Source organism: Sinocyclocheilus rhinocerous, unplaced genomic scaffold, assembly GCF_001515625.1.
Source record: "Sinocyclocheilus rhinocerous isolate Xijiao unplaced genomic scaffold, SAMN03320098_v1.1 scaffold492, whole genome shotgun sequence".
NCBI lineage: Eukaryota > Metazoa > Chordata > Actinopteri > Cypriniformes > Cyprinidae > Sinocyclocheilus > Sinocyclocheilus rhinocerous.
The window spans coordinates 1,932,206-1,951,284 of record NW_015626069.1 but is presented as its reverse complement, the minus strand read 5'-3'; the positions used below and the strand labels follow the sequence as shown (position 1 = coordinate 1,951,284).

The window sequence follows — 19,079 nt, the reverse complement described above, 5'->3', positions numbered from 1 at the left end:
AAATCTGATCTGTGATGCGACTGTCGTTCGGCACGCTGCATTGAGCAGCTGCGTTCAGTTTTTAATTGTAGTGTCTGTTCTTTTACTGAACTAAATGATTTTTATTACTATAAAAAATCAAAACGACGGTGGGGGTCGGTGCTGCGGTGGGCAAGTGACGTAACCGGTGTTGCGGCTTAACAACAGTATCACCGTCAGCACAGTCGCGGCAAGCCTAATCTACGGTCGTTTAAACTTTTAAATCAGCAATGTCATCCGGGTGTTGGTATTCTGATTTGACACATACACTGGTGCCAAAACATATTTAGACTATTTAGCAGCCCACAAAATGTTATTGCATTGGATGAAAAAATGCAATAAAAGGCCAGAGATTGTTGTGTTTATATTGTTTACTGTAGCTGGTATGTTCATGACTCTCTTAGGCTGATGATACATGGGGCAACTTTTTGAGCAATGTTGCTTGGGCACTTTCCTATTGAGGATTGGTAACAAATGTCTATCTGGATACTTTAGATCGGTCGTGGGCCCTGTGTCTCACCTGGTTGCCCATTGACGGCAACATTGCTCAAAAAGTTGCCCAGTGTATCATCAGCCTTACTCTCTGCTGGCTCTACAGGATGCTGGTGTTCTCTCTGTGTCCTTTAGTCCATGTCCAGATGTAATCTACATCTTGGCTTGTGCCCGTTGCTTTCTAGCTGCTCTTGTTTACCTTCCCAGAACCACTGCAAGCTTGTGTTTGCACAGTCACATTGCTGCTTTTGGTGTGTTCACTGAGAGTGTTTACACTGAGTATTCTTTGAAGTACGATGGCGAAAAGATATAGCCAGTTTCCTTGGGGTTTTGTGAGAAAATACTTGAGTCTGTTTTTTGAGTTCAGAATCTTTCTCTCCTTCACAGTTGTTTCCTGTGGGATGCCCCTTGCGCCAGTGAATGGCACTGTCATCGGGCAGGACTTCACTCTCGGCTCTAGAGTCACATTCTCTTGTAATCCTGGTTTCCGATTGGCCAACGCTCAGCCGGTGTCAACAGTTTGTCAAGAGTCTGGGAGGTGGAGCCCGATGGAGACCCGCCCTCGCTGCGTCCGTGAGTTCATGAGCACCACAATCAGTTTGTTCTTATTTACATAAAAGACTGATAAAAGAAGGAATCTGATTCAATGTCTTTTGACAGTTTTATGCCTCTGAGAAATAAAATAATCATGTAAATGGATATTAATATGTCGCTCTGATGTTCTGTAGCCATCACCTGTGGGCATCCAGGCACCCCAGCTAATGGTGTGACTCAGGGAACGCAGTTTAACCTTAACGACATTGTGCGTTTCACCTGCAACCCTGGTTATGTTCTCCAAGGTGCAATCAAGTCTCACTGTCAGCCCAACAGCCAGTGGAGCAACGCTCTGCCCAAGTGTAAAAGTAAGTCCTGTGGGTTAAAGATGACTGGCACAGATCTAGACAATAACAGTCTATGCAAATATTTGTGTAATCCAAGATGTTCAATTAAGAGTTGCCATATATAAGCCAAAATGTGACATATAGAGCACTGCTGTTTAAAATGTATTCTTCTGATGGCAAAGCTAAATTTCATAATCCTTCAGAAATCATTCTAATATGCTGACTTGGTGCTCAAGAAACATTTCTTATCGTCACTGTTGAAAAGAGTTGTGTGCTTAATATTTTTGGAAACTGAAACAATTACACAAGTTATGAATCACTCTGTTATTTTAAATTTGACTCTTTGAAGTTGTAACATCCATCCCCTCAATCCGTACCTCTCTTTAGATTATAAATGTGTGTTTACTCTGACTGAGGAAGTTGAAGTGGTCTGATCATATCAGACACGGTCTCCTCTCCATCATGGTCCATCATTAGCACTGAGCGTGGGAAGACGCCCGTTTAATGGCACAAAAGGAGCCGGTAAAAAATGCTATGAGCTCGGAGTTGCATCAATCAGGCCTCTGCACAGCCCCGCTAATCAGCACCAATTTGTGTCTGAGTGAGCCACTTCTATCTCCAAAATGGCCTCCTAAACCACACAGATAAGTTGGTTAGACTTATATCTGCAGATAATTGAACCACTCCCCTCAAAAATTGCCACTGGCCAGCGGGAGCATCAATTTTAAAATCGAATTACGCCAAGCACAAATAAACAGATTGTTTTCCTTAGTTCTTTTATTTTTCTTCTTTTCTTTCTTTCTATTGATTTCATTTCTGTATTTATTTCTAACTTAACCATTTACATTTTAGTTAAAAATCAAGCTGGTATATTTAAGTTATAAATGGGTGCATTATAGAAAATGGCTTAGGCTGGCTCTACTAAGAGCTATTAAAGGCATTAGCATGCATTACTACTCTGGAAAGTCTAATTCCATTGAGAAGCTGTCCCTAACGGAGAGATTTTAAGGGAACATTGCTGGCCTGGAACAGCAGAAGGGACACTCTGGAGTCAAATAAGGCAGCCTGTTCTCTTAATTTGGCTTCACTGTTTTTGGCTTCATAGAATGTCGCCAGAAGTGTTTTCAGCTAAATTTGTTAGAATCAGTTGGAGTACTCTAAGAACAAAACATAGGTTAACATGATGGCCCATCTTATTGCCTTGGCCTGCTCAGTTGCACTTGCATTTTAATGTATATTTTGTTTTCTTTAAAGTCCCCATGAAATAATCAATAAATAAAATAAATAAATAAAGTTTTTTAGGTGTTAGTATCAATATGTTAGTCTTAAGGTATCCTTATCTATAAGGCAGCGTGCTCCAAAACAAAATTCGCATTTAGAAGATATAAGCATTCAAAGCTTGCAGTTCGTCACTTCCGCCAAAACGGCTAAACGATTTCACGAACGATTCAAACAGTGTAAATATGCTTTCCATTGAGGAAAAAAAGAAGTCTGGTTTTGCACTGTGTCACGCTAACCATCGCACCGCACACACACTCTGCTCCATTCATGAGACATGATAGCATGGAGCGGATCACATGCGCGAGTCGGCGCAGACCACAAAATGTATCGGAGCTATTTGAATTCTACACAGAATGCTATATTTTATCGCAATATGGATGAGATTGTGGCTGGCATACCCTGTCAAATGCGGCTTTACGGAGCTCAACGGCTCTGAACGGCTCTAGCCCAAGCTGTGATATAAACGAACGCTATTGGCTATTTTTAAAAGGGGCGGGGCTACTTGATATGTCCCGCCCTGTCTTCCTGTTTCAGTTAAAATGACGTCAACACAGAGTAACGCTGCGTGTTTCTAAGCATTTCAGGGTACCTTTAAGTGCATGAACAAATACAAATTACTGCTGATTTTTGTTTTAGGTTATCCATCATGCCCTTTTGTCCTTCTGTGCTCTCTTTCTCTGTTTTTTTTTTTTTGTTGTTGTTTGTTTTTTGGCTCATAACTAACACACCACCGATATGTCTCCATCTCTCCTCTCTCTAAGCCCAGTTCATGTCCTCTGCCAGACCGTGCACCAGCCATTAATGAAGCAACTGTTTGTGTTTATGTGGTTTCAAATATTTACAGAAGTTTTTCTAGAAGCCTTTAATCTTCTTCGTAAATCATCTTTTTCTGTGGCATTTTGTGTGTTGAAAATTGGTTGGATATCAGGAAAAATGAACTGTGCCCACTGGCAGCATCATTTATTTCACACAATTCACTAAAGAAATTGCACAAATCAATTAATGGCACAAGCAAGGCCAAAAATGAATGCTTAATGTGGTTTGCATGCCACAGTTTCCCATCATTTAGATTGACTTGTTGTGGAGGATGCAGCAGACTTTACTAGGATTGAACAGGAACAGGAAATATGGATATAACACTTTTCTCCATCATGTGATCATGTGATGTGATCATCATATGATGAATTACTGTCACCAAGATAGAAATGTACACAAAAGTCTCTTTTAAATTAAATTAATTATGCCAAAAAAAGAGTCTCTTGTGCTCACCAAGGCTGCATTTATTTGATAAAAAATATTGAAAATTGGTTGGATATCAGGAAAAATGAACTGTGCCCACTGGCAGCATCATTTATTTCACACAATTCACTAAAGAAATTGCACAAATCAATTAATGGCACAAGCAAGGCCAAAAATGAATGCTTAATGTGGTTTGCATGTCACAGTTTCCCATCATTTAGATTGACTTGTTGTGGAGGATGCAGCAGACTTTACTAGGATTGAACAGGAACAGGAAATATGGATATAACACTTTTCTCCATCATGTGATCATGTGATGTGATCATCATATGATGAATTACTGTCACCAAGATAGAAATGTACACAAAAGTCTCTTTTAAATTAAATTAATTATGCCAAAAAAAGAGTCTCTTGTGCTCACCAAGGCTGCATTTATTTGATCAAAAATACAGTTAAAACAGTAATATTATGAAATATTATATATTTTAAAATGTAATTTATTCCTGTGATATCAAAGCTGAATTTTTAGCAGCCATTGCTTCAGTCTTCTGTCACATGATCCTTCAGAAATCATTATAATATGCTGAATTGGTGCTCAAAAAATGTATTTCTTATCAATGTTGAAAATAGTTGTGTGCTTAATATTTTTGTGGAATCAGTGATACATTTTTTTTCAAGATTCTTTGATGAATAGAAAAGAAAAACCTAAAAGTCTTTACTGTCACTTTTGATCCATTTAACGCATCCTTGCAGAATTAAAGTATTAATCACTTTCAAAAAAATTAAAAAGAAATATTCTTACTGACCCCAAACTTTTGAATTGCAGTGTGCTTCTCAACAGTATTCTTCATAACCTTCTTTCTCTCTGTCTGTCTCTCTCTGCGTCTCAGTTGTGAACTGCACTGATCCGGGACATGTTGAAAATGGTGTCAGAGAGGTCCTGCCCAGCGGGCCTCATCGCTACAGTTTCCAGACCGCAGTTTCTTACAGCTGTAACCCTGGATACTACCTGCTGGGCACCAGCACTCTGAGCTGTCAAGGCGACGGCACATGGGACCGATCCCTACCCAAGTGCCTCTGTAAGTCATCTTAACCTGATAAACCATTACTCAAATAATTGTGTAACCTACTTTACTCTGAATTGTGTATATTGATATTGTGCACTGTAGGTAAGATTTGCCCTTTTTTCTGTCTGCCGCAGTGGTTCTGTGTGATCGTCCCAGCATGCCTCCATATGCACAGATCTCGGGGGACAGACGCACAGTGGGCTCTGTTATCCGCTTCAGCTGCATCGGCCAGCGAAGCATTGTGGGCAATACCACCCGCATGTGCCAGCTGGATGGCCAGTGGAGCGGCTCCCTGCCACATTGCTCCGGTACTTGAAATCTTTTCCCTATTCAACATGCTCATCTGTCTGTTTTTATTGTGATTTTTATTTAGTACTTTATTGGTTTAAAAAAAAAAAAATTTAGAAATATGTTTCATTGTAATATTGTTATATTTACACAAATTAGACTACCTACTTTCATTTCAAAACATCTTTTGTGATTGAGTCCTTATTTTGTCCTGAGCAGTGAAGCTGCCAAAAACCTTCAGGTACTGCAGGTCCTTTGGTTTCCCAGCAGGCTCTGCACATTTGTGTTCTTCCTCACAGTGACTATATGCTGAGATCCAGCTTTGCAACTCAGGACAAAGCAAGGTCTTATACACAGCTATCATAAAGTTTACTGATGTTCAATCAGGCAGCATTATTAAGGACTTTTGAACAAGGTAATTTGTGTAAATTGAGTTAAATATGTTGTCTTGTGGAATATATGCAAATACGTACATGCCATGTCTTCAGTACTAAATCAAAGTATTAATAACACAGTTGTTATTATCTTATTTTTCTTATATTTAATTAACCCTCCTATGTTTTTGTAGATATGAAAGAGACTCACAGATTCTCTCACAAGGGAATGTAAACTTATGAGAAAAGATGGGAATATTTTTGCAAACTTTATAAATAATAAATATACATTTAATATATAAATACATGTAAATAAAAATATATTTTTATTTATTTATTATTTATTTATATTATTCCCTATTGAGTCACCTGACCATTACACAAACAGGGACTTTAATAACATCACACTCTAAATAAATAGACATTTATATGGATTCGATCCTCCCTTTGCAACAATAACAGCTTCTATTCTTATAGCTGGCTCTCTACAAGATTTTGTTTCTGTGGGATTTTTTGCCAATTCATTCAGTAGGGTATCTATGAGGTCAGGCACTGATGTTGGACAAGTCCTGTCTCACAGTCTCCATTTCAGTTAATCCCAAAGGTGTTCGGTGGGATTAAGGACAAGGCTCTGTGTAGGCCAGTCAAGTTCTTCCACACCAAACTCATCCAACCATGTCTTATGAACCTTGCCTTGTGCACTGGGGCACAGTCAAGCTGGATTAGAAAAGGGCCTTCCCCAAACTGTTTCCACAAAGTTGGAAGCATAGCATTGTTCAAAATGTCTTGGTATGCTGAAGCATTAATTAAGATTTATTTTCACTGGAAGTAATGGGCCTAGCTCAACCCCTGAAAAACAGCCCCATAACATTATCTCTCCACCAAACTTTACAGTTGGCACAGTGCAGTCAAGCAGGTAATGTTCTCAAACCCACACTCACCCATCAGACTGCCAAACAGAGAAGTGTGATTCATCACTCCACAGAACACGTTTCCACTGCTCCAGAGTCCAGTGGTGGCGTGCTTTACACCACTCCATCTGACGCTTACAATTGTACTTGTGATGTGAGGCTTGCATGCAGTTCCTCGGTTATTGAAACCCATTCCATGAAACTCCCACCGCACAGTTTCTGTGCTAATATTAATGCCAGTGGAAATTTGGAGCTCTTCAGCTATGGAATCAGCAGAGCACTGGCAACTTTACGCACCATGCTCCTCAGCACTCGGTGACCCCGCTCTGTGATATTCTAATGGTCTTCCGCTTTGTGGCCGAGTTGGCGTTTAAGAACTCCCGAGTTATTAAACGCTTCCACTTTCCAATATTACCACTTACCGTTGACAATGGAATATCTAACAAGGATGAAATTTCACAAACTGACTCATTACAAAGGCGGCATCCTATCACAGTACCACACTTGAATTCACTGAGCTCTTCAGAGCATCCTATTTTTTCACAAATGCAGACTGCATGGCTAGGTGCTTGATTTTTATACACCTGTGACAATGGGTCTGGTTGAAACACCTGTATCCTGAATTCAATAATTAAGAGGTGTGTCCCAATACTTTTTTCCATATAATGTGTATGTGTAGTGGGGCATGGGCTCCATTTTTCACATTTGAGATAACACCATCTCTAAGGTCTCGTGTGAGATGATGGATCAATGGCCTCAGGATTACAGCTCAGATCAGTGGGTGGTAATACAATATTGCCATCTAGGCAGTGTCCAGAAGGGCAAAGTGTGTGTCCCCTCATAAATTGGTTTAATCTTCTCATATTGGGCTTGGCGACACAGACTCTCACATGCCTGCCAGGTAATGAGCTGCCCTGCTCCACTATAAACACATCAGTCCATTGCAGCCCTCAGATATGCCAGAAGAGCTTCATCCCTGGCTGTAAAACCACTGACAGGTTAATGTCACAATTCATAACTTTCATATTTCTCAAAAGATTTCTTTCAAATAATTTTTTTTTCTGTCAAAAAGTGCATTATTTTTTTGCAAGACGTGGTTAATAACTGGCCTGTCAGTGTGAGTTTCTGAAGACGATATTCTGTATTTAAATATTAGCATTTCTTTAATATTTACTGCGCCCTTCACCAAAAGACTCACCGTTCATTTTGAATTTGTGATTGTTTGTTGAGCATTACCAGAGGATATATAGGGAATATAAAGATCATTTGTAAATGCATCAGTGGATCAAAATAAGAGGATTTGCTGAAGAACATCATGGAGCGCACACGTCTGCATTATGAGCGGGGAAATTAAGGGACATTTTCTGTCCCTTGTGCTTTCTTATCCAAAGTAAATTATCACCTAAACCAAGCCGCTGTGATGCCTCTTTTTTCATCTCCTTTGCCAGGTCTACCGCGGAGAGTTGTTCAATAAATATGAATGAAATTACTCATCATCTTGTGTAAATCTCAGTTAACCTCTTTAACTAAAAACCTAATGTAATAGAGAGCAAGTTTGAAAGTCTTCCGGGGCATCTAGATAGTAGTTTTCCAGTCATTCGCTGTCAAAGGATCTAAATTGGACTGGTTTGAGGGTATTTTCATTGTACATAGACACAACACCAAGGGTTTGAAACCCATGGTACTTGCGGTGTATAGACAACTCCATTGATTTTAACGGGAGTGATTTAGTTTTATTGAGTTTCTCCACACCTCATGTGTCCATTGGTTAAACAAGCTGTGTCTAAAGTCGCTCCCTTATCCCTGTATTGTACATTTAGCACTTATTTTATTTTTACTTTAAATGAATTTTATTTTTAGGTTATTTTTGTATATTTTTTTATTATTATTAAATCATGCAATTTTAAAAGCCAAACCAAAATGAAGAAAGTGAAAATTGATATTATGGGCCTGATTTAAGATATACTTATTGTTAACACTGCTATATGAAACTACATGTAAAAAAATAAGTGTCCAAGTGCTCATATGTATGTGTGTTTTTTCAGGTGATTCTGCTGGAATGTGTGGAGACCCTGGCGTTCCAGTGCACGGGATCCGTCTGGGAGAGGAGTTCTCCGTAGGGAGCATTGTACGATTCAGCTGTGAGCCTGGCTACGTTCTGAAGGGCTCCTCTGAACGAACCTGCCTGGCTAACGGGAGCTGGGTGGGCATCCAGCCTGAGTGCCATGGTAAGAAAAATTAAACCTGGGTGGTCTGCAGAAGAATGCGGCTGAACGCAGATGATCAATCTCTTCTGTCTCTAGAAGATTCTGCTACACCCAAAATTGTAGCCTATGCAAATTTCTCAGCAAGTTATTTCATAGCAGTTTGATTCTGCACACAAATTCCCTTGCGTATAAACTTGTGCAAAACAAAAGAGGGAGATGGAGACAGACAGACTGAGGTAGAAAGTGGTTGGCGAGAAGTTATTTTCATCTTGATTTGTTCCCGTATGTAGCTTTAAAGCGGCTCAGTACACCTGGGGTGTACACATGTTACACTTCCACTCGTACCGTGTTTCCTTTCTCTCAACATGCTGAACACTATCCAGTCAAGATGCCCAAACGACTGTGCCAGCCCTGCTGGTCCCCTGGCCACTGGGCTGCTGTGTTTGCACTCTCTCCTTCTCTCTTAAACAGCATTATTATTCTGCTCGTGTTGGTTTGTGTAAAGTGCCTGCAGAGTCAGGCTGACAACCCAAAGAAAGGTATGTCAGAGAAGCAGAAAACCCAGGTTAATTACCCATGTGGAGACGCCTGTCATTTTTTTTTACCCTGCTTTTTTAACACCAGCCATTTGTTTTATCTCACATCTTGTTAAGTCACCCCTAAACATTTAAGATATTTTTAGTTTTGCATCTCCTACAAAGCACACTGTCATCTCAGTCCCTTCCTACCTCCCAAATGCTTGGGGGTTGTGCGTTTGAAATGTGTGTGCTTGTGTGTCTGCCTAAGTTTGTGTTTCTCTTATTGATTTGACCCTTGGGCTATTGTTATCCATGCCAGTTCAGCAAACTGGTGGCTTAAAAGTTGGATTTGCAGAAAATGCTGACGTTTAAAGAGAACAAATCAATAACTGCCTAAAACCCCTCTCATAAATTTACATCCTGAATACAACATAAAAGCTCATCGTCTGAAAGTGAAAGGGGAAATCAAGATGACTTTTTTCGTTTATGTCCTCATCAAAAATGTTTGATGTCCTAACATTTGCTTATATAAGGAAATAGACCGTTCTTTGCAGAATTGGAGTGCTTTATATTAATGTGATATAGCATATAGTGGTAGTCAACTGGTGAAACGTGATGCAAAAAATAAAAGAAAGCAGGGAAAAACACCCTACATTCAAATACTATTTTTGCTATCCAAACTATGCAAATATCACACAAAGCCAAAATAAATAGGCTCATTCACTTTTAAAATTGAGCATTTTTTCTCCAATTGACATCAAAGGTTCTCTATCCGGTGAAACATTATTTTGGCACAAATGCATCCTCTTCTTGCTAGAAAATACACCAAACATTATGCCGACCACAATGCGTGGTGAATTATTGCCACCCAAAACATCATACCATTCAAATTTAGGTTTGTCTAATAATCATATTTGGTACTGTGTTGGGTCACCACTTGATTTCCAATTTAAATGTGTATCCCGATGCAAAATCTGAGCCAAAGGACACTGGGGTATGTAATAATAACAGATGATAACAGGTTTGCTCTTTGTTGTTTTAAGCTCAATATTCACCACTCAAGTGCTCTGTTTTCATATTGGCAAGTCTCCAGTGCTCAAACCTCTAGCCCATATTGGTGGAGTTCCTGGTTGTGAGTGTGTGCCCACCTGCTCTTTATTGGCACACACCCATGAATAAGCTCCATCTGCCCTGTCCTGGGGCAGAGGATTGTCTAATGTATGAAATCTCCTGCAGTAAATGTATTAATTAAACGCTAAATTAACAAATAACTGTCCAGGTCAGAGGAGGGGCATGTCCTATGATTCGTGTAGTTGCCTAGTAGTGTTTAAGCCTCCCTTGCACCTAGAATTCATGTTCTACGCTGACCATGTATCATTGTCACCTTGCATCCCATCTGATGTTCTCTTGTGGTCTTTTGCAGTGGTCTCCTGTGGCAACCCTGGAACTCCTCGCAACGCCATGATCCAGTTCCACGATGGACTTGTGTTTTCCCGCTCTGTCACCTACTCCTGCAGAGAAGGCTACTACTCCACTGGCCTGCTCACTCGTCATTGTACAGTCAATGGCACTTGGACCGGGGACATGCCGGAATGCACAGGTGCCCCATCAACACCTCAACAGGAGTTTAGATAGATCAGACTTCCATTTTTTTTAAAGCTAGCATCACGAAAGGTACGGTCAGACTTGCCATTGTTTGGCGAATTTTCGTGAAATCAAGTAATTTTAGTAGGAATCCATGTGATTGGGAATTTAACACAAAGGCGAATGATTTCCTCATGCAAATTTAACAAGCTAAAGTTGGTCACAAGGATTTAATGCCTTGACCAACAGACCAACAGTTTCAAAGTGACTGTGTGTGAACAGTGCTTCATATATCACTACTCTATTGACAGTAGACAATAGACAATTGAACTTTTTGCTGAAATTTTGTTAATGTGACCACACCTTACAGTTTTGGGTAAGACTTGAAGACCCCTTGAAATCAAAGTTTTGTGGCTAGAAGTCCATCAATAATATATACTAGTTAAACTAAGTTGACAAAAGTAGCAAATATACACATTTTAAATGTATAGTCCTTTTCCGGGGGAATACAAACCAGAAATATTGATGACTCATCCTACATGCAATATTTGTACATTTGTATTCAATACAATATTTTCTAGAATGACAACATCCTTTCCCCCAATGATACTGTACCTACCACTGAATAGCATTAGCATGTAGCAATTCACTATTCATCCTATCCCTCTTCCCCAATGGCTGATCAAAAAGTTAGCATGCTAGCTGAAAATCATATTCCCTCTAATCAAAAGAGCTTTTTTTTAAAGCCAGTTAGCACTGTGCTAAGCTGTTAGCTAGGTACTCAAAGGCTAACTGAAATGTTATCGTTAGCTTTGCAGTTGTTCACCTGTCAACAAAGACTAGCTCCTAGCAAACAAATTGCCGAGGATAAAGTAAGCATTTATTCTGCAGGATTATGAAGAGAAAGGATCATTTACCTCATTTGCACACATTTGTCTTGGCAAGTATTTTAGTATTAAAACTTGTTTAGCAAATGTAGGAGCTTCGACTTATTAATGATTTTTATTTGCTTAAAAGTAAACGGTTGTCGCTGCCCATTTGCATCTCTCTGAGTGACACCATGGTCATACACCATCTCAGCAAATCACAGTTCTGAGTTGGAAAGTTTCCATGTTCCAAGACTAACTAGAAGTGGCTTTCTTTTGCAATTTCCTAAATAGCAAGTTGGAAATTCCCACTTTCCGAGTTGAATGGAATGCTGGATAAGTCGACCACTCTCATGGTGTCTTTTCATAGGGTCTCTAAGTGGCTTTAGAAAGAGACTGTTTGATTCTCTTACGCTAAACTGCTCTGTATAGTACAGCTCTCAGTGGCTGAGCTCTTGAGGAATCCAGAGGCTGGATTTGAATTGGTTTTGTTCGCATGAAGCTTTTCAATGCATTGTGAGACAGGAATTAATAATGAGGCACAGTGTTCTCCATTATGCCGGCCCTGGACACAAGCTGATCAGGGACGTCTACATAGCAGCCCTATGTTGGAGAGATAGAGAGTAGCCCTGTCCCCCTCTTGGCAGCCACCCGAGTGACTTGCCATGCTCATAAAAACACAATGCTCACTGTTCAGGCTCGGAGCAAATGGTGGTCACGTGCAAACATTACAGCTCCAGACACATTGGTGTCTTTGGCACAGAGCGGGTGCCGGTGGCCTCCGACTACAGGAAGTGACTAGAGGAAAGAGCCTCCCAAAGCTGATGCCTAAAACAGTTCATTAATTTAAAGGCACCACCAAGTGTGATAAAACGTCTTGTTGCTTCCAGTTTATGACCCTTTTAATATGAAAATGCTTCTGCCTAAATTTATCTGTTTCAATGAAACGGCTAATTATAAAATAGTTCCAAATCATCAGAATTTTGGCACACTTGTCTTCACTTGTCATTCAGCCATGTACTTCCTCTTATTGCACCACAAATGGCTTTCAGCATTCCTTTGACTTTCACTTTACTCTCTCTGCCCACTTCCAGTCATTAACTGTGGAGATCCTGGAGTGCCAGCTAATGGTATCAGACTGGGCATTGACTTCACGTACGGCCACACTGTGAGCTTCCAGTGTTCACCGGGCTTCACTATAGATGCTGATCGTGCCTCCACACTCATCTGCACCAAGGATCGCACATGGAACAGCACCAAGCCAGTTTGCAAAGGTTTGAGTCCACCTCTTGTGAATGGAAGCTTCCTGTATACTTCCAAATGATTGGTATCTTGCGTGATTTAATTTAATTTATTTTTTTATTTTTTATTTTATTTTTCAACATGACATATTGTCTATGTTTTCTTGCAGCCATTGTGTGTGGAGCACCTCTCAGCATCCCGAATGGTCAGGTTGTGGGGTCTGACTTCCAATGGGGGTCCAGCATTAGTTATAGCTGTAATCAGGGTTACCAGCTTTCCCTTCCCACTATCCTCACCTGCCAGGGCACAGGAAACTGGAGTGGCGAACGGCCTCAGTGTTTTCGTAAGTGTGAATTTTTCTGAAGCCTTAAAATAGAATTTGAGTTTTACCAGAAATGTTCATAAGCATTTAAATCCACATATAACATTTTTAACTGGATGTCTCAAAATTTTGGCTGTAAGTTTTGTGTGATGATGTTAAAACCTTATAGTATAATATTCTCCTCAATGAATTTCTTTTTCTCTGCAGCTGTATTTTGTGGAGATCCAGGGATACCAGCCCAGGGCAAGCGAGAAGACCGAGGGTTCACATACCTGTCCTCTGTTTCATTCTCATGTTACCCGCCTTTGATCCTGGTCGGCTCTGCTCGCCGATACTGCCAATATGATGGAACCTGGAGTGGAACCCAGCCGTCTTGCATAGGTCAGCTGATGTATTCATGCTGTCCTCACATTAAAGAAAGAAAGAAAAAAAGAAAGAAAACAGTTCTGACAAATTACTATATTGCAAAACGGTAGTTTTGAATAGCAATTGGGCTGGTTTTATTTCGCAACCTGGCAACCCTGCACATTTCCATTCAAAAGCTAATTTATTTTTTTATTTTTATTTTTTTAAAGAACCACCTTTCTCCCCAAGGCTACATTAATTTGATCATAAATACAGTAAAAAACAGTAATATTGTGAAATATTTTGCAATTTAAAAGAAGTGTCTATCTATCTATCTATCTATCTATATATATATATATATATATATATCTAAAACAGATCCCAGTCACACCAGCTGTGCAGATCCTGGCACTCCTCTCTTTGGCCACCAGAACAACTCTCAAGGCTATCAGGTGCTAATCACATCAAACCAAGACTGTTATCAATTCATCTGGAACACATTTTTTTTCTTGTCATTTATTGACTATTTGTGTGTTTATATCAACAGATTGGTAGTTCAGTATACTACAGTTGCAGAAAGGGTCACCTCCTTCTGGGTTCCATCTCTCGGACCTGTTTGCCCAACCTCATCTGGAGTGGCATGCAGCCTGAGTGCATCGGTTAGCCGCAATCTTGCAAACATATTAGCCTGATTTATCTGTTACTATACTTTTTTGTTTTCAAATGCATTTTTAAAAATAATTGTAAAATAATTTCTAGTGATTAATAATGTAGAGCAGTGGTTCTCAAACCTGTCCTGGAGTACCCCAGCCCTGCACATTTTGTATGTCTCCCTCATCTATCACACCTGATTCAACTCGTCAGCTCATTAGTGGAGACTGCAAGACCTGAAGTGGGTGTGTCAGATATAGGGAGACATACAAACACGTGCAGTGCTGGGGGTACTTCATGGAGAGGTTTGAGAACCGCTGATGTAGAGCAACCTTTTCTGATTTAATTGAATTTGTATGGTTATATGGTTTTTGTTTGTTTGTTTGTTTTTCCACAATACACCCTCCACAATATAAGATATTCTCTCTTATTTCTCTCCTCAGCTCATCACTGTAATCAGCCGGAGCTCCCCGCACAGGCAGATGTAGGTGCTATAGAGCTGCCATCTCTGGGTTATACGCTCATCTACACCTGTCAGTCTGGTTTCTACCTTGCTGGAGGGTCTGAACACCGCACCTGCAGGGCTGATGGCAGCTGGACAGGGAAACCTCCATTGTGTGCACGTATGTACAAAATACTTTATAAATATGTGTGTGAGCCCACAAACCAAAATGTACTGAACTAAAATGTGCTTTTACATGCAATTTTTTTTTTCTTTTAAAAAATGTAAAAGAAATTGATTGATTGGCTTTGAGCATGTTCATACCACATGTGTGTTTTGGTGTAGCCCATCTGCTTGATTTACAGACTTAATGATTTACCGTATTCCACCACTTTGTGATTTTCTTCTCTACAAATGTTGATAAATGGCCACGTCCACCTGTTTCATCTCCACAACTGGCGTGATCGCTGTGCCCAATTCATCATGTTATTGTTGACATTTCATATTACTAGAGCTCTGATTAGCCCAATGGAATGCATTGTTTTGGTTTTGGAAAGCCCAGACTGCTATAAAATATCATCAGATAAACAGTTCCCATACAGCATTTACCATGCCGACTGTGAGCATATAGGGCAGCAATATAAGATTAGCAATTTCCTTTTTACTTTGCTGAAGGAGGATGGCATTAGTCTCAAGTTAAAACCCTAAATACATCACAGTCTAAGAGCTGTTGAAATATGTTGCTGTAATCTTTTATAATAAAGCTATGAAAGCAGGGTTCTGGCCTTTTGAAGTGGAAGGATATTAACAGCACCTGTGGGAGACCAGAGAGGGGCAACATAGTCGTATGACATCTAATAAAGCTGTTTTTCCCCACTGTGTGTGTCCAATCATCTTATAATGTCCTGCAAAGTAGACTTCACAGGGTATTCAGATATAATAAGTAAGATTCCAAATCATACAAAGTCTATATGTTCAGTCCAAATGGCACAGGGAACAAGTGTACATCAATTTATCACTACATAGGAAGGAAAACAAAGTTCAAGGCAGATGCTGCAAATAATGCACAAGATGTGTTAAAGGTACAGTTCCTTTATTATGCCTGTGGGTTACATAACAGAAGATAAACTTCTTCTTCATCCGTAGAACAGTCATTTATTATTATAAACAAACCAAACCACATTTATTTACTTATAAAGCATTGCAACAGTCATTTATTATTAATTGTAATATAATGCATATTATTTTTAGTCATGTAAGCATGTTTATTAGTACTGCTTGTGAAAGGTCCTGTCAGGTGTTTTATGTCTCTTCATCTGACACCATATTTATACTTGTCCTTTAGCTGATAACAGACCAAGCGGAAAAACTGCAGGAACAGTGCAAGAGCCGCCCAACACAAAGCAACCCGGTAAGTTTCACTGTCTACCATAAATTAAAGTAATCTTTTAATGCAAGGCAAGTTAATTAAATATTCCCCTAAAATATTTTAGTCACTTGAATGTATAATACAGTAGCTCTTGTGTTTGTTTCTTTCATTGTGTTCTTCTTTTCTGTGCCTCTATCTCAGTGCCAAGTGGGGTCTTTGCTAAGAACTCTCTTTGGAGGGGTTCATACGAATATCTAGGGAAGAAACAGCCAGCAATGCTTAGCATAACTGCTTTTGAACCATTCAGCAATCGGGTCAATGGCACTCTCATGGACCACAGCGGAGTACAGCTTAATCTGGCTGGTGAGTGTTGTTTTTTTATTATTTTAACCTCACAACACATTTTACCAAACACTCATTTGTGACGCTTCAGCAGCAAGGTAATGGCAATTTTCTGACTTGTACCGTCTCTAGCACTGTGTTTTGTGTTGTCTTAAAGGAAAAGTTGAGCCAAAAATTAAATATCTGTATGTGTTACTTATTCCAATCCATATTTTTATTCCATGGAAGATAAAGGGAGATATTTTGCAGAATGCCTAAAGCCTGGAATGCACTACATGACTTTTATTATCTATTTTCAAACACTAAACATCATACACTTGTTGACTGTAAAAATTTACAGAGGAAAAACTGGACATCATACACTAAATGACTGAGGATCTCACATTACCAAACTCTCAAGGCATTGCAAATAAAACAAACACATGCCTTGTTGCTATGAAGCACGTAACAAATGAAAACGTTTTTTTTTCTTAAATTGGCTCAAAATATCAGTCATGTTTGATATCCTACAAATGGATGGGATCATAGTATGAAGCTACAAATATCTGAGTCTGTAACTGCCATACACTCCACAATTTTCTATAAAGTCTGTCATCTCAAATCTGCAGACTGGCTCTGACTTTCACCAACTAGCGTATGTGTATTTTAAAAACGTTTTTTTTTTTTGTAAACATATTTAAAATGTAATGAAAATGTAAAGTAAATCTTACTAGTCAAATTATTGTTACATTGAGTCATTACAATGAAAATCCATATGAAACGAACACAAATAAAAAAAGTACAAGAACTTGACAATTATGTTTTATTGCGAACACTCGTGCCACCCATCAACACTCCTCTCCATTCTGCAGGTATCTATAAGAAAGAAGAAGCCCAATTGTTGCTGCAGGTGTATCAGATTCGAGGTCCTGTGGAGATCTTTGTTAACAAGTTCAAAATTGACAACTGGGCATTGGATGGACATGTATGTATATTTCTCTTTCCGTAGAATCATTATCCTGACATTTTGAAATGAAGACTCCCTGCAGTGTGAAACGTGGAAGCAATAATCATTGTGATGATTCTACAGATTTTCCACATTGTAATGGATTAGATTCAAATAGATTGTTTGCTTTGAAGATATTAGGCAACCACAGATCAAATATTTGAACCACGTAGATACGATTTAACTTTACCCAGCCATCCAGTTGGCTTATATTTAAGTGGGCTGGTTACTGGGAAAAAGAAGCATCTTACATTTGATTTCAACAGCCGAACTTTAATGTTGATGCAAGTCCTTTCTGCTTCATGGTATGGCTCCATGCAGATGTAGTCTTCAGAAAGTTGTGCTCCAGCTTTGATAGGTGGACGTTTCTGAACCTTTACTGCAACCTGAGTGTGCTCAAAGTGTACTTCAACACTCACAGGCTGATGTAAGGGCACTTGTTTAGGGCCGGACCTTGGACTGCTTATAACTACTGAAACCCTCAACCACACACACACACACACACACACACACACCTTGTCACTCTTGGGGATAGCAGAGAACCGACAAAGTTTTTCTTTTAATTAAAACGTCAGTTAAATCATTGCTGGGTAATCAGGGCCAGACGTCTCTAACCCCCTCCAATGCACTCGGGACAAGCACCTGGGAGAATGTAATTAAAAGTGTGGGCCATGAGTGTGTGGCTCTTGTGTGTGTGTGTGTGTGTGTGTGTGTGTGTTCATGGAAGAGAGAGAGAGATAGAGAAAGCACAAGTGGTAGAGCAGGGGGGAGAAAGCTAGTTTTATATGGATTTGTGTGTGAGAAATTATGGGAAAGTAAATGTCAAACATAAGTAGTCTTTCACATCACTGACACATTTTACCTTTCAGTGGCTCATTTGTGACATTTAGAAAATTCTTTATGCTTACTTCACAGAAACAAACGTGTGTGTGTGTGTGTGTGTGTGTGTGTGTGTGTGTGTTCATGGAAGAGAGAGAGAGATAGAGAAAGCACAAGTGGTAGAGCAGGGGGGAGAAAGCTAGTTTTATATGGATTTGTGTGTGAGAAATTATGGGAAAGTAAATGTCAAACATAAGTAGTCTTTCACATCACTGACACATTTTACCTTTCAGTGGCTCATTTGTGACATTTAGAAAATTCTTTATGCTTACTGTTTTGTACTTTTCTCCACAGGTGTCATACATGCCTTCTTCTGATTCATTTGTTTACCAAGGCTTTGTTCGAGGAAAAGGCTTTGGCCAGTTTGGACTTCAGAGACTGGGTATGTGTGCTTGTCTTACAGGACAGTTAAACCTTATCATTTGTTAAAGGGATAAAATGAAAGTTCTGTCATCACTTACTCACCTCATATCATTCCAAACCCATAAGACTTTTGTTCATCTTTGAAACATAAATGAACTTTCAAACGGATGAAAAGAAATTTCTTAAAGTGCCCCTATTATGCCATTTTTACGGTTCCTAATATTGTTTTGGGAGTCTCCTACAATATGATTACATGCATGCAAGGTCAAAAAACGCTTTCGTTTTCTCAAAATATGCATTTAATATTACCTCATTTTCCAGCGATTCTCAAACGATTCGTTCGAAGCATTTAAAAGATTCAGTCTCTCTAAACCCCTCCTTTCCGTGAGCCTGCTCTGCTCTGATTGGTCAGA

General features: G+C 39.5%; 1 protein-coding gene across 1 annotated transcript in view; it reads left to right on the top strand.

Moving 5' to 3' along the window:
- The first annotated feature begins 806 nt into the window (after nucleotides 1-806).
- LOC107710653 (CUB and sushi domain-containing protein 2-like) overlaps nucleotides 807-19,079 on the top strand; it is a 45,118-nt gene continuing 26,845 nt past the window's right edge. Inside the window, exons 1-16 of the mRNA XM_016515486.1 lie at nucleotides 807-1,083; nucleotides 1,239-1,412; nucleotides 4,802-4,990; nucleotides 5,113-5,286; nucleotides 8,597-8,779; nucleotides 10,700-10,876; nucleotides 12,821-13,000; nucleotides 13,138-13,311; nucleotides 13,498-13,671; nucleotides 14,014-14,087; nucleotides 14,183-14,294; nucleotides 14,730-14,909; nucleotides 16,074-16,139; nucleotides 16,299-16,460; nucleotides 17,291-17,403; nucleotides 18,598-18,685. Of these exons, the coding sequence (XP_016370972.1) occupies nucleotides 807-1,083; nucleotides 1,239-1,412; nucleotides 4,802-4,990; nucleotides 5,113-5,286; nucleotides 8,597-8,779; nucleotides 10,700-10,876; nucleotides 12,821-13,000; nucleotides 13,138-13,311; nucleotides 13,498-13,671; nucleotides 14,014-14,087; nucleotides 14,183-14,294; nucleotides 14,730-14,909; nucleotides 16,074-16,139; nucleotides 16,299-16,460; nucleotides 17,291-17,403; nucleotides 18,598-18,685 (2,497 nt within the window). The remainder of the gene's footprint in view (nucleotides 1,084-1,238; nucleotides 1,413-4,801; nucleotides 4,991-5,112; nucleotides 5,287-8,596; nucleotides 8,780-10,699; nucleotides 10,877-12,820; nucleotides 13,001-13,137; nucleotides 13,312-13,497; nucleotides 13,672-14,013; nucleotides 14,088-14,182; nucleotides 14,295-14,729; nucleotides 14,910-16,073; nucleotides 16,140-16,298; nucleotides 16,461-17,290; nucleotides 17,404-18,597; nucleotides 18,686-19,079) is intronic.